Source organism: Sinohyriopsis cumingii, chromosome 5, assembly GCF_028554795.1.
Source record: "Sinohyriopsis cumingii isolate HCF-2022 chromosome 5, ASM2855479v2, whole genome shotgun sequence".
NCBI lineage: Eukaryota > Metazoa > Mollusca > Bivalvia > Unionida > Unionidae > Sinohyriopsis > Sinohyriopsis cumingii.
In genome coordinates this window covers 99145126-99162128 of record NC_142965.1, presented here as the reverse complement: position 1 = coordinate 99162128, position 17003 = coordinate 99145126, and the positions used below count along the sequence as shown (strand labels likewise).

Here is a 17003-nt window from a genome sequence, read left to right as displayed (position 1 = left end):
TGCTATGTATATAGTGTACTTTAGACTAATTCAGGCTGATTTTTTAACACAAGGGAGCAGTCATTTTAGTTAGCAGTGTGCTTAAATCATGCAAAATTTCCAAAAGTACAATATCCAAAGAAATATCATCCACATTACATTAATGTAGCATAGAGGTATGCCAACATTCTCTCCATTGTGCATGTTTTAAATGCCAACTACTTTACCTTATATATGTCACTCTCTCAAAAGTATGTATTAACACTTTATTTTTTTTAATATGTTGCACCTTACTCAATCTTAAAAACAATCTTAAGGTGCAACAAAAATTAATATATATATGTATATATTGATGTACAGTGGAACCTCTGCATAACGCAATAAGGCAGTTTATTTTTTTCCATAAGACTGACCAGTTTTCAGTAAGGTGCAACAAAATATCAACAACTACTACTGTAAAGCTGGAAAATGAAATTAAAAGTTTGACGCATCAACGATAAACATTATTTTCAACTGAAAAGTTTGTAAAGTACATATAGACTTTATTTACCACTAGTACATTTGCACAAACTCTAGTTCCAAACCCTATGCAGCTCAATGGCTTGCTGCTATCTCTCAACTTCACGTAATTCTTGGAAATTCTTTTCCATTTCACATGACGACAACAATCATATCTCCCGCCACGAGACATACTCAATCTGGCACATGATATATACATGTGCCTGTAGCTACTGATGTATTATCAAAACATACATGTGCCTGTAGCTATTGATGTATCATCAAAACATATACATGTGCCTGTAACTATTGATGTATCATCAAAACATATACATGTGCCTGCAGCTACTGATGTATTATCAAAACATACATGTATTTGTAGCTATTGATGTATCATCAAAACATACATGTGCCTGTAGCTATTGATGTATCATCAAAACATATACATGTGCCTGTAGCTACTGATGTATTATCAAAACATACACATGTACCTGCAGCTATTGATGTATGATCAAAACATATATATATATGTACCTGTATACATTGATGTACAGTGGAACCTCTGCATAACGCAATAACTGGGGTCCAAAAAATTGGATCCCGTTAATGCGGGGTTTTACAGTATTTTACTTTTTTCTGTGAACAACTCATTGGCACATATACGTGTATTCATGTCTAATGTATATGATGAATAGAGTATCAACATCATTTACTATCGTGCAGTCATGGCATGCAGTTCGTCCATAATGCATGTAATTGAAAAAGTGCAAACATATTTACATTATTCAATAATTTTGTGTCTGAATTCAGCATCTAATATACAGCATGAACAGAGTATTAATACCATTTACTTGCCATCTGATATCGGCTTACAATTAATCCTTAATGCATGTAATCCTATTGCAAAACTTGCATACATAAACTATTCAATAATTTTTCACACATCATCATGTGTCTACATTCAATGAGAAAAATTAACAGCAAAATTAGGTCTTCCTCAAAATGATAATAAACGTTTACTCCTCATGGTCACATTTACAAATGATTAAGACACATTACTGATTGGTAATATATACTTTAATGATGCTAAGTACATAAAAATGTGAAACCATTTTCGATTGGTCAAATAAAATGAATTCTGATAACAGCAGTGACCACAAGAACTTGTGCTCAGATTTGTATGCCTTTGAATGTTTTCTTTGTACCTCCCTTGCTTGATTTGACAGAAAAGACATATTCAAAGTGATAAAACAACACAGGTCTCTTAATTGATTTTTTAATGGAACAAACACTTCCCAAAGTTCTTGATCAAAACAAAGCCGGCACGTAATTAGGTTCTCACAGAAGTGCTCACAGGTTTTGATGTAATGGTCAATTGACTCTTTTCATGTTTTCATAGAACAGAATATGTTGCGATTATAATGTTTACACTGAAACAGAATTAAAGGATTAGAATGTGACTTTCACACAGCAAAACATTTAACTGGTGTTTATTTCATTCTCTGTTGCCACCTGTTAGCATTTACCATAAGTTTTCATTGATCGATATTTACCAGACTGTTATTTACAGTGTATTGACAATTATTTATCATTTAAAAAACTTACATAATATATATCTTATTTAGAACTTTCAAATGTCATAATATGGATTCTATCTTTACGGGCATTAATTACCATTTTTGATGATAAAATGAGCGATGTATCAAGGTTTTAAATTTGCCAATTCTTATCGTAGTTTTCACATTCAGCATATTTTAAAGATATTTAAAATATATTTTCTTTGGAAAAATTGGGAGCCACGCCGGACAATGCGTTATAGCAAGTTATCCTGGTGCAAGTTATCGAGGGAGTGGTGTATTATCAAGACATATATACATGTAACTGCAGCTATTGATGCGTTATCAAAACATAGATGTACCTGTAGCTACTGATGTGCTATCAAAACATATATACATATATACCTGTAGCTATTGATGTGTTAGCAAAACATATACGTACCTGTATCTAAGATAACACATCTTATCACATCTCATTCTTGGGTGAAAATAGAGAACCACAGTAAACTAAAAACCTCTCAAAACCAAACGTTTATTTAGTCCTGAGGGTATTAAATCTTGTGGGGTTTCATTGTAAAGTGTAAAGCATGCCAATCTAAATAGTTAAATCTGTTTTAAAATATGGCATACCTCAAATTTTCACTTAGCAATGCAAAATATGTATTACTTTAAACTTAGGTAAATGGTATCTCGACTGTGACTTTGCTTCTAAAGCAACAATATTTTTGGGAACCTTACAATCCAAACATTTTTTTCAATATAAATGTCAATAACGACCTAAAAGAGCTGGTTGTGTTTAACATAAATGTCAAGGACAGCCTAAAAGTTGGTTGTTTTTAACATATGACCTAAAGAAGTTGGTTGCATTTAACATAAATGTCAAGGACAGCCTAAAAGTTGGTTGTTTCTAACATATGACCTAAAGAAGTTGGTTGTGTTTAACATAAATGTCAAGAACAGCCTAAAAGTTGGTTGTTTTTAACATATGACCTAAAGAAGTTGGTTGTGTTTAACATAAATGTCAAGGACAGCCTAAAAGTTGGTTGTTTTTAACATATGACCTAAAGAAGTTGGTTGCGTTTAACAAGAACATTTGACAATTGAAAACAGAAACTGAAAATCAACCCAATTTTGTTCTCTCAATAATTTTAACAGAACATTCTCTCTCATCTGAAGAAAGAAAGATGAAAGTATGTCACATAAACTTGTAATATACCTGGTATATTTTAGGCGTACCTGACAAATAAACTGCAGAATGTGAAACATTAACTGCAAGAAGTATGCTTATCATGCGTTTAGATGCCTCAAAGCATGACCAGTCATATGTAAATTCCGCTACAAATTTCTCAAACACATTTCCACAATTATTTTTTTCAAAATACTCACCTGAAGCCTTTAGTTTTGGCATGCCACTAATTTGGACTAACTAATGTGGCTTATGATTCAGCCCAAAGGAAACACTACATTCCTACTCCAAAGTAACTGTGGTAGTATGATAGTCTTTTTAAACACTACATTCCTACTCCAAAGTAACTGTGGTAGTATGATAGTCTTTTTAAACACTACATTCCTACTCCAAAGTAACTGTGGTAGTATGATAGTCTTTTTAAACACTACATTCCTACTCCAAAGTAACTGTGGTAGTATGATAGTCTTTTTAAACACTACACTCCTACTCCAAAGTAACTGTGGTAGTATGAGTCTTTTTAAACACTACATTCCTACTCCAAAGTAAATGTGGTAGTATGAGTCTTTTTAAACACTACATTCCTTCTGCAAAGTAACTGTGGTAGTATGAGTCTTTTTAAACACTACATTCCTACTCCAAAGTAACTGTGGTAGTATGATAGTCTTTTTAAACACTACATTCCTACTCCAAAGTAACTGTGGTAGTATGATAGTCTTTTTAAACACTACATTCCTACTCCAAAGTAACTGTGGTAGTATGAGTCTTTTTAAACACTACATTCCTACTCCAAAGTAACTGTGGTAGTATGATAGTCTTTTTAAACACTACATTCCTACTCCAAAGTAACTGTGGTAGTATGAGTCTTTTTAAACACTAGTTTATAAACTAAACACACTGCAACAGGAGTTTAATCCTTCTGCAGGGATGGCTTTTGTACTGCTTGTACTCATTTTAGTCAAATTTACAAGAGGAAAGTGGTCACAGCACATACATGCAGACTCTTCAGCAACTTTTCAAACAGACTTCTGTCACTTGTTGGATTTAGTCATGGGCATTGAGAGCCATACTCTTCCTGAAACATACTGTATGGTACTGGAAGTGGTAACTTTCACACTTCATAAAAACTGCCATACTAAGCTCAATTCAAAATTCAGTAGTAATTTACCTGTAAAAAAGACCGCTCCGGTGGCTTAGTGGATGCGGGAGGTCGTGGGTTCGATTCCTGGCCAAGTGATACCAATGACTTACAAAAATGGTACTAACAGCTGCCTCGCATGGCGCTCAACATTAAGAGGTTAGTGTTAGGACTGGTCGACCTGGTGTCAGGATAATGTGACTGGATGGGACATCATGCTACATGTCTGCGGCATGATGCCCCAGTGCTAGATATCACTATAAACTGCTACACTGCAGACATCGTAGCAATATGACTGAAAAATTGTTAAAGCTAAGTTAAAAAATCCAAATCACACACACCTGTAGAAGACAATCTAGCGATGAATTATAGATGGCAGGAATGGCTGTTCCATTAGATATCACAGATACTTTCAGCTTCCTCTGGTTCATTAAACGAGTCTGAAATTAAAAACTTTGATAGAAAAATGTCCAAAAAGTGTTTGAGAAACAGTATAATGTAGATAAGGCCAAAAATAATATGCAATTTTCCTTGCTGCACTGGTTTTAAAATTTAATAGGATTTTAAATGCTTAAAAGTACAAATCACAAATCGCTCAATTAGATGCACATATCAGTTTCGAGATTTTTATTTTTTTACCATGGGCGAAAAAAGTGCAGATGCTCTAACCACTAAGCACAAAGGAGCATTGATGTCGGTGGGTAAATAGTAATGATACTTTTGTAACCGATGCTGGCGAAAACATCGTCACTTATACTCAAGTGAATGTGTTTTCAAATAATGACTTTTATTTGCGAGATACTTTCATACAGTAGACATGGATATAATTCAATCTTGATCATTCTGCACCAAACCCCATGTCATGCATGGATGACAGTTGTCTTCAAGACATCAGTTGATTATTTCCCTCTTGTTTGCGATTTTGTTGGATCCAGTTTTCAGTCAGACAACATATTCAAACCTTTGAGCACAACCAAACACAATCTGATCCGCAATGTTTGTGTCAATGAATAACGTGGCAGGTGTTATCGGACATAAGTGATACAAGCAAGAGTATAGAAACCTACACTACATATACAAATTTTGTGGATACATTTTTTTCTTTAATGCTCATGTTGAAAAAAAGGAATAAATGATAACAATATAAGGTTTGTTTCCTTCTTTTTATTATAAAATAATAGTTTTATCTATTTTTTTGCAATATGCAGTGGGGGGGGGCACACAAATGCAATACAAATTTATTTCATTTCGTAAGTCTTGAGACATATGACCTAGGTGAAAAAAGTTTCACCATAAGTTCTGGGACAGGATTTTTATTTTATTTTATTGTGTCCCAATATATATGGTAAATACAGTAACTTGGTAATACAGGGACAGCTTTTAAGTCAGTGCAATAATACAACAAATACTTATGCAAATTAGGTATCAAAACACCATCAGCACTTAATTAGGTTCTCAAAGAAATGCTTGTGGACATAGATGTTATGGTAAATGGACATATTTCACTTCTGAATACAAAAGGGCACACTGTATTTATGATCATTACACTTAAGCTGAACTAAAAGATACAACTAAAATGCATTTTACTTAACAAAAAACATTTAATTGGTATTTCTTTATTAAAGTGCTGCCTCACATAGACATTAGTGACAATTTCATTGATCAAAATTTCATTGCATACTGCTATTTATGGTGTACCAAGAATGTTGTTTGGAAAGAAATTTTAAGAAAATACATGATTTCTTATTCAAAGATGATAATTTCATAATGTTGATTCCAATTTCCGGTCATATCAACTTTTTTCGTCAATAAAATGAGCAATACATCAAGGTCTTAGTTACCAATTTTGATCGTGATTTTCTTCATATTCAGCAAATAGGGGTTGAATGTTTGGTACTTTCTAGTTAAAAAAATGGGATCCACATCTAACCCCGCATTATGCGCAGGTTTGCGAGTTTTCAGGGTGCAAGTTATCAAGGGTGTGTTGTATGTGGTGGGATTGAAATCATCCAAGCCAAGAAATATCCCATTACTTAAAAAAGGTCAACATAAATGAAAATTGACAATCCATACCATATCTATATATCCCATCACTGCTACAACTACAAAATTCATATTATATACCTTTATGAAAATCTCAGATGAGGTACACTGAAGGCTTGAGGAAAAACAACTTTCAATACATCAACAATAACAATTACAAAATACTGGCCCAATATTTGTGAAAACAATAACGCACTACGTTTTGACATTTTACATATCTGATCTCAATCGAATGCACACACCGCCTGCTTTTCATAATAGGTAACTAATTTAGGCAACCTTTATGTAAGCTTTCTTGGGGGAGTTATTTGCGATTTAATTTGTACAGATTTGACTCATTTTGACCCATTGTTTTGTACACTCCTTGCTGACCCTCATCATTCTTTTGTACACTTCTCGCAGAGTTTTTTTGCAATTTAATTTGTATCATATGTATTAATTTACAAGTTCAACTACAAACAACACGTACCCTGATCTGCCATTTAATCATGCAATGGCAAACTGGGGATACATTCTTTGTTCTAATGACTACTCCTAACACACTAGAGAGATCCATATCTACTGGTACAATGTTCCAGCATATCTGGGTCTGTGCAGTTTGCAGTCACACAATGCATATTTACTTTTGGTTGGGAGGTTTTGAGTTCATGGCAATTTTAGCAAAGGTTCTTGACTTTACTACTCTGCACTACACAGCCTGGGTTATGCTGATGTGTTGCTAAACTCTACACATACATACATACACACACTTTTGTTCATGATTAACAGTGAGGGTAGCTTTTTTACTCAGATGTATAGCCTTTTTCTTGTTACTTTTCTGAGCAAAATTCAATAGATTTCTAAAAATGTCTAATAAGCACTGAGATAAAATGTTCCACTATACAATTTTCACATGTTCCAATACACAATGTTCCAATACACAATTTTCACATGTTCCAATACACAATTTTCACATGTTCAGAGAGTATCTCGTTATTTTTAAGCTGAACCCCATTATGGGAAAACAATGAACTCATCATGACTTGATCAAGACCCATTACTGAACGTATATTTAATTAAAATCATGACCAAGGAGATTAAATGCATGGGGATTGTGAGATGTTAACTTATTATGTTACCTGTTCAACATGTACATATCTGTTACTTTCTACCCAGAACCACCCGATGATGCATCTAAGAACACATCAGAGATGCACTAATTTTCAGTTTTTACACAATAATATGCTAAATCACAAATAAATATTATTACAATTTTACTACATGGTATTATTATTAGCTGTTCCATTTAAATATACATGGTACTCAAGGAAGGTAATTTAAAAAAACATATATGCCAGGGTACTCCGGCTACTTAAAGAGTTCATATGACAAATTCTAAATTTCATCTAAAGGTGACTGGTCCATATTCAAATGGGTTTTAAAGTATATTTTACTTGAACAGTCACAAGTAAAAAGTATTTATTTTACCTAGACTTTTCTGTGACAGTAAACTGACATGAAATAGTGCATGATTATTACTTTGTTGAGCTAAATAAATTATCTAGTCTCCATTTTTCCACAATGGAATGAACTTAACATTATAATTTAAATGTGATTCTATGATTATATTTACACCTTCAAAAATATATAAAAAATTTAACAAAAAAATTTTCTTAAATTTGCAAAATAATTACACCAGTCATTTTGCCTTCCATGTACTTCTTGTGACTGTTGATGCTCTTCCAAAAAATAATTCTGCTTTGAATTTACCATATTTAGCCGCCAATGTGGGATTTATAAATTATTTAAAAAAAACTGATCTATCAGGTTTATGCATGAGCAGTGAGTTCAAATAATACCTTGACGACATCCACTGGAGTGGATGCTATTGCACCCGCCAAACCTGCCAGAAAACTGGATCTACAAGCATAAAAACATAAACCTGTGATTATTTTTTAAAACAGATTTTAACAAGCATATACTACTGATTTATTTTAAGATCATGAATGTGATCATTAAGCATGATACTCATGTTTTATTAATAACAATACTGATGTATCATATCAACATTAATATCTCTGTCTGAGATGTGGATACTTCAAATACATTTATCTTATATTAACAAGAAAGTGTAGCTGTGTCCCTTCTGAAAAGTTAAGTTAGACATTGGCCAACCATGTAATGTAAGGCCACCATGTTGTGCATACTCATCCCTTCTGTCCCTATTACAGGAGGCTAACCCTGTAATGTAAGGCCACCATGTTGTGCATTACTCATCCCTTCTGTCCCTATTACAGGAGGCTAACCCTGTAATGTAAGGCCACCATGTTGTGCATTACTCATCCCTTCTGTCCCTATTACAGGAGGTTAACCCTGTAATGTAAGGCCACCATGTTGTGCGTTACTCATCCCTTATTCATACCTTCTATCCCTCTTACAGAAGGCCAACCCTGTGACGTAAAGCCACCATGTTGTGCATACTCATCCCTTCTGTCCCTCTTACAGGAGGCTAACCCTGTAATGTAAGGCCACCATGCTGTGCATTACTCTTCCCTTATTCATACCTTCTATCCCTCTTACAGGAGGCTAACCCTGTAATGTAAGGCCACCATGTTGTGCATTACTCACCCCTTCTGTCCCTCTTACAGAAGGCCAACCCTGTGATGTAAAGCCACCATGTTGTGCATTACTCATCCCTTATGTCCCTCTTACTGAAGGCCAACCCTGTAATGTAAGGCCACCATGTTGTACATTACTCATCCCTTCTGTCCCTCTTACAGAAGGCCAACCCTGTGACGTAAAGCCACCATGTTGCGCATTACTCATCCCTTCTGTCCCTCTTACAGGAGGCCAACCCTCATACAGAGCAAGCATTTTATCACAGAACAGATAGCCTCATTAATATGGTGTTAATCATATCTTGGCATTGAATTTAAAATCTTAAATGTTAATGGTAATGCCAAAGACAACACCATACCACTACTTAACACCAGTGATAACAATGTAACTACAGACAAGACAAAAATCTTAATACAATATTTGCAAGATGGAGATGGGCATACCTAACTGATATACAGTGATGACAAGTCGGAGCTGACTAACATCACATGTGGCCTAATGCTATGTCACAATACAACATAACTGTTCTTATAAACAGAAACTAATTACAGAGATGCTTCTATGAATTTATCATAAGGGGGATTTCCCCACTTGTCATAAAAATGGGGGAGGGGTAGAACAAAGATGAGGGGGATGAGGAAACAGACATAGTCAGCAACCCATGTGAAAAGGCAGAAATGGCCTTTGTAGACAGGTGACCTCTTAAGACAGGTACAGCTCTCAAACTTGCTTCATGACACATTTATGTCTGTGAACCGAGTAGCATTAGTATTATTAGTAGCAGTGTTATCATCATTATTTCACCTGTATTATTATTAGCCATATTAGTATGCTACCAGAATATATGTATTTCATTTAACTATTTAGCAAAAAGAAAATTAACTAAATTTAATAAAATAAGTTCCACACAAGGATACAGTGTCCTTGCTTGGATTTTTTTATTTGCCAATAACAAGAGTTACTATCTCATCTCCTGAAGAGAAATAGCTGTGTGCATTTATCAGTACCCAACTCTGCTTGTTATTAAATGCCTCATAAAACCAATCTGGTAATTTAAATACACACCACCCCCCAATCAAGAAAATGATAACTGTGTACATGAACTTGTTTATCTCTCTCTCATATACGTGCAAGCACCTTTATCCCATTGTCAGTAGAAATGGCTCCTAAATAAAAGTACCAACTAACAGCTTAATTGTGAAACACAAAACTGACTTTTTCTCAAGAGCAGTTGATTTAATTAAGCATAAAAAAAATAGGTGTTCACACTTTAAACAATTGAGGGAATAAGCAGTTGCTCAAAAATCACCGAGATCAAAAGTTAGTTGGCTCCAATGTAAGACCCCTAATGAAAAAAGTTATAAAAGATGTTGCCTCTAGTTGCATAAGCATTAATCCGTTGATTGTTTCTAAGCTTAATCTGTTCCTTATCTCTGTATGAATACTGCCCTGTACTAAGAACCCTTTTTTCCACGGTTCAAAAATGTTCTATTTTGGACATTTTTGCTCCAAAATAAGTTTTACTCACATAAATTCTGCCAATTTTAACTTTCTTGAATTAGCACTCTACTGACTACAATGCCAAATGTACTGTTCCATAATGCTGTATTAAGTTTATAAATCCATTATTGCCATAGTCTACTTGTTCAAACAGAGGCATTTTGATCAGATAAATATCTTTACTTCTTAAGTTCATTTTTAGATTCTTATTTATTAGATGCATCATAACCTTTATGTTAGGGCTATATGGTTTTGTTTTGCATGATCATACAAGGCAAAATTTTGAATTGCCACACAAATGAGAGGTTGACAAGCATGCCATATGTTTTTTTCCCTCCAGCACGTACATTGGACTTGTATTTAACACCATTTTTGGGTTTAAAGTTACTCATTCACTGGTATCCATTAACACTTTTCCAGCTTTATTAATCTGATATACTTCCTAACTTTAAAAACAGTTACAGCATTTGCTGAACGAAATCATCATCTACAGAGGAATCATGCTGGGAATCGACCATTTTGGGTCTTCTAAATAGCCCATATTATAAACACACATTTATAAAACTCCTTGATACAGTGGGCCCCCTCTTATATGGCCAGCCCTTCTGCACTAGGAAAGTGGCTTTATAAGATAGGTGGCCTTTCCAGAGGTGATATTTGTGTGATGTGTATCACTTTATGTGTACGTATATGTAGTAGGAAAGCTACATATAACTTTAAGCAGTTAATATCTTCATTTAACAGTAGCATTAATTATTAAAATGTTCTTCTTGTCTTAAAAACAGTTATTTCACGGTAACATAAATCAATAGTTCTTATTCTTAGGCGTGAAATGTGAGTGGGATATTGTTGGCATGCACATTTAAAAAATCATTCAAAAATGTTATTTAAATCTTGGTACATACATTTTGTATTTAAAATAATTCTCTTTCCAAATGTTACAGAATATTCTCCTTATCTTTTACAATCTTGTTTATTTAAGTCTTCCCAACAAAAAGTCTTTCTGCAAGTGAACTTTAGTCACTGTCATCAAGTTGAATAACTTTTTTTCTAAAGTGTTTTTTCTTCATTTATGTAGTGACATGTTTTGTAATGATTTATTCCCATGCTGCTATTGTACAGTACTGCAATTTAATTTTGCAGACGAAACTTTTGTCAACGAAATACTTTGTTACAAAGGAAGTGATACATGTACTGTCACATGATTTTTCATTCTTTGTCTAGTACCCTGTTTTGTTCAAGGTTAATTTTTTCTGTGCGTGTCTGTTAATCCTCAAATCTATTTTTAGCCTGTCTGACCATGTTATAATCCTGACAATTATGTTGATAGTAATTGTCAATTCAAAAGAAGGAAAAAAATAGACCATCCACTGTGTGAAGCCCATGCTCTATCAAAACACTGCTGATCCTATTTCCTGCAAACGTCAGCATTAATGATGTAATAATAACCTTAGTGGTACATGTACTTTAGCCAACACTTCTTTCGGTAACGAAAACCTGACATCCAGAAACACACATCGGGAAAGATACTTGGATTACTTACCTTACCATAATTAAATACTGGTTCTGGACACAAATTAATAATAATATGTGGCCACTTGTGAGGGGTAAATTTTAGATTTGTGCACTAATATGGTGGCAGCTGGTCATGTTAGATGAGTTGCCTTTCTTGAGGGGTACTTTTGAACACAAACTCATTAGTGCCAAGGGATTCTGGCTGTAAAGAGTGGGTGACCACTGGTCAGGTGAGGGGACCACTTTAATTGGAAGTATAGATAATATGACATACAGAATATTGGAAGTGCAGGTCAATGGAAGTTTGGTTGATTGGAAATGTGAATATTTGAATCTGTACTTTGCTTATGCATCATTAATGTTACAAGTACGGACTAGGAGAGACAAATTTATTTTTAGGTGGGGGGAGATTACTGAGGTTTTGATAATCAAAGAACAATTGATATATGCATGAAACAAGGCATCTAGTGTTATAACTTACATAAAGTTATTTGCCTTTGTGTCCCCCCAAAACTAGTATTACAGCTTACAAGAAATGGTTTGGCTTGGTGTGTACCTCAAATAATGCCATGTTGCCATTTTGTAACTTACAAGAAATGATTTGCTTTTGTGTCCCCCAATTGACCTGTGTTGAGAAAGTATTTTTTGCAGGCATCATAGGCTGGGAGTTCCACACCAACAATGATGGCAGCTCTTTGTGCAGTAGGACCAACACCCTAAAAAGAAAATAAACAAATAACTGTGATTAAAACATACACACATTCCAGTCAAATCATTGTATTTTGCCATAATTACTATCTTCATTAGTTCTTAGTTTACAAAGAATCAATGACATACCTTTAACAGATCCCTCAGTTGTAAACTACATCCGTCACTACACAACCAAGTCCAACAGTTTCATTGCCAGATACAATTACTAGGTTAGTTGCTTTTGAACTCAGTAGTATTGTATACTCGAGATAACAATTGTCTTTGTGAATTAGATAATTTTAAAGTTGCTGAAGGCAGACATAGCACTTCCCGGAGCTGTGTCTTTCCTTTAAGATTTGCAATACCAATTTCATTATTCTCTTTCAACATTAAGAGAGATCCTACCACTAACTACAGCCTCCCATTCATTGGGATTATCATCTGTAGGCTCACCTGCATCGGTATCTACAACACTTGACCATATTCTCATTGCTAAATTCAACAAAAAATATCCTCATCATCCTGCTTAAGCTGTACCAAGTCTGACAATAGTACATCCTTATCCTCATAGCGTTCAGTACTATTGTGACTGATAAAATTAAGGATGGTCATAAAATAGCTGAAATTGTTTCACATCTGACAATAGTACATCCTTATCCTCATAGCGTTCAGTACTATTGTGACTGATAAAATTAAGGATGGTCATAAAATAGCTGAAATTGTTTCACATCTGACAATAGCACATCCTTATCCTCATAGCGTTCAGTACTATTGTGACTGATAAAATTAAGGATGGTCATAAAATAGCTGAAATTGTTTCACATCTGACAATAGTACATCCTTATCCTCATAGCGTTCAGTATAAATAAAAAAATGATGTCTTACCCTCCAAAGGCCATGAATCCCCTCCTGCTTATAGATGCTGTAGAACGCCTTAAACATTGTTTCATTTGTATCCACATTGATACGAGCTTGCATTCGGACCTAGAAAGGAAAAAAAAGTAATAAACTTAATGCAGTGTTTCTACTAATCAAATTTTTAAAAGAAAGTCCATCGCAACAATTCGTGTCATAAAACATAATACAAATCCATTATTATATGGTATTACAGCACTCTGTGTATTAAGACAAACTGTTGTGATCTGTTTATTGGATTATGCACTGGCCTAGAAAGTGTAGGTTAAACTAATATCCAGATCAGACTGGGTTGGCCACTAGTCTGTGTTCTTGTGCAAATAGCCTTGGTTTGATATGACCTTTCATGTGCTGATGTGCTGTTATTTTGTTTACCGTAACAGTATTTTGCAAAAGTTCAATCCATAATTTTGGCCACCTGTCCATAGTTTTGCTATACCAACACCTCACTAAGACTTTGGATGAAATTTACAATATATGCATGATGCTATTTCTAGCTTGACTGGTCCTCTTACCTTACTCACATCTTCTATACCAACTGTACTTTTGATTACAATGACAGATGCAAGATCATGATTCTTCATGCATACCAGTATGTCTTTGGAGACATATGTCTATGTCAATCCCACCCCTGAGCTTTTGGTAAATTGTTATTGTGCACATAAATATGTATCCACATACAGTACCAAGCAAAATGACTTTGTGGAAAACTGTGCTTTAGAAACTGACCACATTACTTAAGTACAAAGGTTCACATGGGCATGAGATCACACACCTGTCTAACAGCCCAAAACAAGAAAACATAGAGCCTGTCAGGCAAAAAAAGCACATACTTTTTCAAGCAATTTCTTTCCCCCCACCTGAAACAAATATATGAATGTTTTTCTTTATTTATTATATATCATCATCTTCTACACTTTCCAAATATTTTATCCATAAAGTCCAAACACAACTGAAAACAAATTAATATTCATAAAGTTTGATTATGTACCTCAACAAATATTCCTATGCTGATTGGGTGTGCAATATGGAAATAATGGCAGAGCAATTTAACAGATTTAGCCATACATGTGAATCTCTTGACAGAAAGTGTTTTCCTCCCAAGATGAGGGATGTTACCTATCCTATCATTTTAGGACAAGATCAACCTAAAGGTGTGATCCAGTACAATCTGGATTGAATGTCACATGCTGTCATGTCACAATGAAAGCTGCACATGGTGATAAATTCATACACCCTATACAGTGACAGTCTGACCGTGCACATGGTGATAAATTCACACACCCTATACAGTAACAATCTGACCCAACATGCTTGTCTTACTACCTAGTCACCATTATAAAAGTCCATAACAATCAATCATCTGAAAATTTCTTGAAGACTATTAAGGCACAGAACATTCAATTATCAGGATTGAATAGGCTTTGGTTAAACAAAACTAATATTATATTTTCAAATGATTTATATTTAACTTGAGATGAATAAATGCACATACATGACTTGTTCCACTAAAGCAGTATTTATTATTCAAAAACTTTCAATACTTTAATTACATACATGTGGAGTAGTAACAAATGCAGACATGGTAAACTAGGTCATTTGATCTCTAGTGCAACACAAAATAGTATAGTCTGTTTCTGAATATACTGGTGCCCATGAGTTTGATAACATGGAAAAATGAGAAACATACATCATCAATAGGATGCAACTTATTGTAATCTTGTTTACTTAAAGGATGTTACACAAGACAAAAAATCTGAGGTGATAAATACACAAAAGTGTACATGCATGCATAAATACCATCAATTGTAATTCAGTGCATTCAAAATATAAGTTATTGATAATTGTATTTTGGTTCTATATAAGATTTATTACACCTATCATATAGAGAGGGTCAGTGTTTTGTAAAGCTATCATTTAAAACAACTACATGAAGAAGAAAAAACAATTTTGGTTTACTAATCAGTCTGTCCTCTCATAGAACTTTTCAACATGGTGCTACAATCAACTGGGGAAAACATATTTTTCAATATTTAAACTAGACCAATAAATTTAATCAAGTACTTAGTGTTGGTCTCTCTTGACAAATTTCACTCAGCAAACTCACGTGATTGAAATTGATTTTGCATGCACTCCTCTCTGAGTTATCTATCTTGGCTGCATACTTTTGTCACTTTGCACAACAACTCATATAGTAAGATTATAATTAGCCTTGCACAATCTAATGCTAGCTTTACTGAATGCAACCTGGAAAAGGTTTGGTTTTATTGTTTTTTCTTAATGGCACAGCAACACTTGTAGGTTATTTAGTGATGACACCATGGAAGTAAAGTGCTGTACCCAAGGATACACTGGGCTATTCCAGTGGTAGGATTCAAACCTGTACCCTTTGGTCACTGAGTCTAGCATTCTAACCACAGACAACATGCAAAAAAGCACATTGGCCCTATTCTACATCCTCTTGCCTTAACACATTAACCCCTGGAGCTTTTGTCATTTTTGCCTAAAAATCGAGTAGGAAACACATTTTGAAAGCTATTTCTGAATAGACTCTAAAACACCAAATTCCCAGTCATCTTTCAATAACATACTACCTAGTGGTGATAGAAACATCGATTTTCGTTGGCTATTTGACTCACGCATAAGCAGAAGGGTAAAAGTTGGACTTCTTTTCTTTCTTTTTTGCTAAATGGAGCCATTATTTTTGTATGGAAACCACTCTTTATTCCAAATGACCGTCTTATCCTACTTTTTGCAAAGGCTCATCTGTCTGTTTGCAGTTCATACCGGTTTGCCTTAGATCTGAGACCAAAAGGTCTAAAATCCGGACACAAAATCAGATTCCAACCACGGGCAAATTTTGGGTAAAAAAAAGTCGGGTCCAAAAAATGAGGTTATTCTATCTGTATTTTGTAGTGCAACTAGATATTCCAGATTATTTGGTATCATTGTAGAGCTACATCTGTCTACCTTTCTATAATACCACCCACTTTAGTGTATCATGCATGACCATGATGCTACAGAGCTCGGCAGTAGGCTACTACCTCCTGCCCTGTAAAGTTGTCGCTAGGGGTTAATGTGTTAAGGAACAGCCCAATATTCATGTGAAGTTTCATACTGTAAAACCCCATTCAGAGTGTCAAACAATCCAACTTTGCTGTTATAATCAACCATATGGGAAAGCAACCACATCAAAAACTCCATGGAAGCATTTTTTTCAACCGATTTTAATTTTTTATTTGGATTGTACAGTATTATATACTTTAAATAGAGTTTGTAAGTGTTCACTTTTTGTCTACAATTTAGGAAATACCTGACAGAAAAATAAACTGCTGCAATTACTGAAAGTTTACTTCATGTAATAAAGAAGCAGAAAAGGGTTTTG

At 34.4% G+C, this 17003-nt stretch overlaps 1 protein-coding gene across 3 annotated transcripts in view; it reads right to left on the bottom strand.

Annotated features, from left to right (window-relative positions):
* The window catches only part of LOC149799852 (kidney mitochondrial carrier protein 1-like), a 56111-nt gene that overhangs the window by 8774 nt on the left and 30334 nt on the right, over nt 1-17003 (bottom strand). For all 3 annotated transcript variants that reach the window (XM_089959283.1, XM_089959282.1, XM_089959284.1), the window contains exons 6-9: nt 13589-13687; nt 12605-12729; nt 8239-8299; nt 4699-4797 (exon numbers count right to left, since the gene is read on the bottom strand). In XM_089959283.1, coding sequence (XP_089815409.1) covers nt 4699-4797; nt 8239-8299; nt 12605-12729; nt 13589-13687 — 384 coding nt within the window. The remainder of the gene's footprint in view (nt 1-4698; nt 4798-8238; nt 8300-12604; nt 12730-13588; nt 13688-17003) is intronic.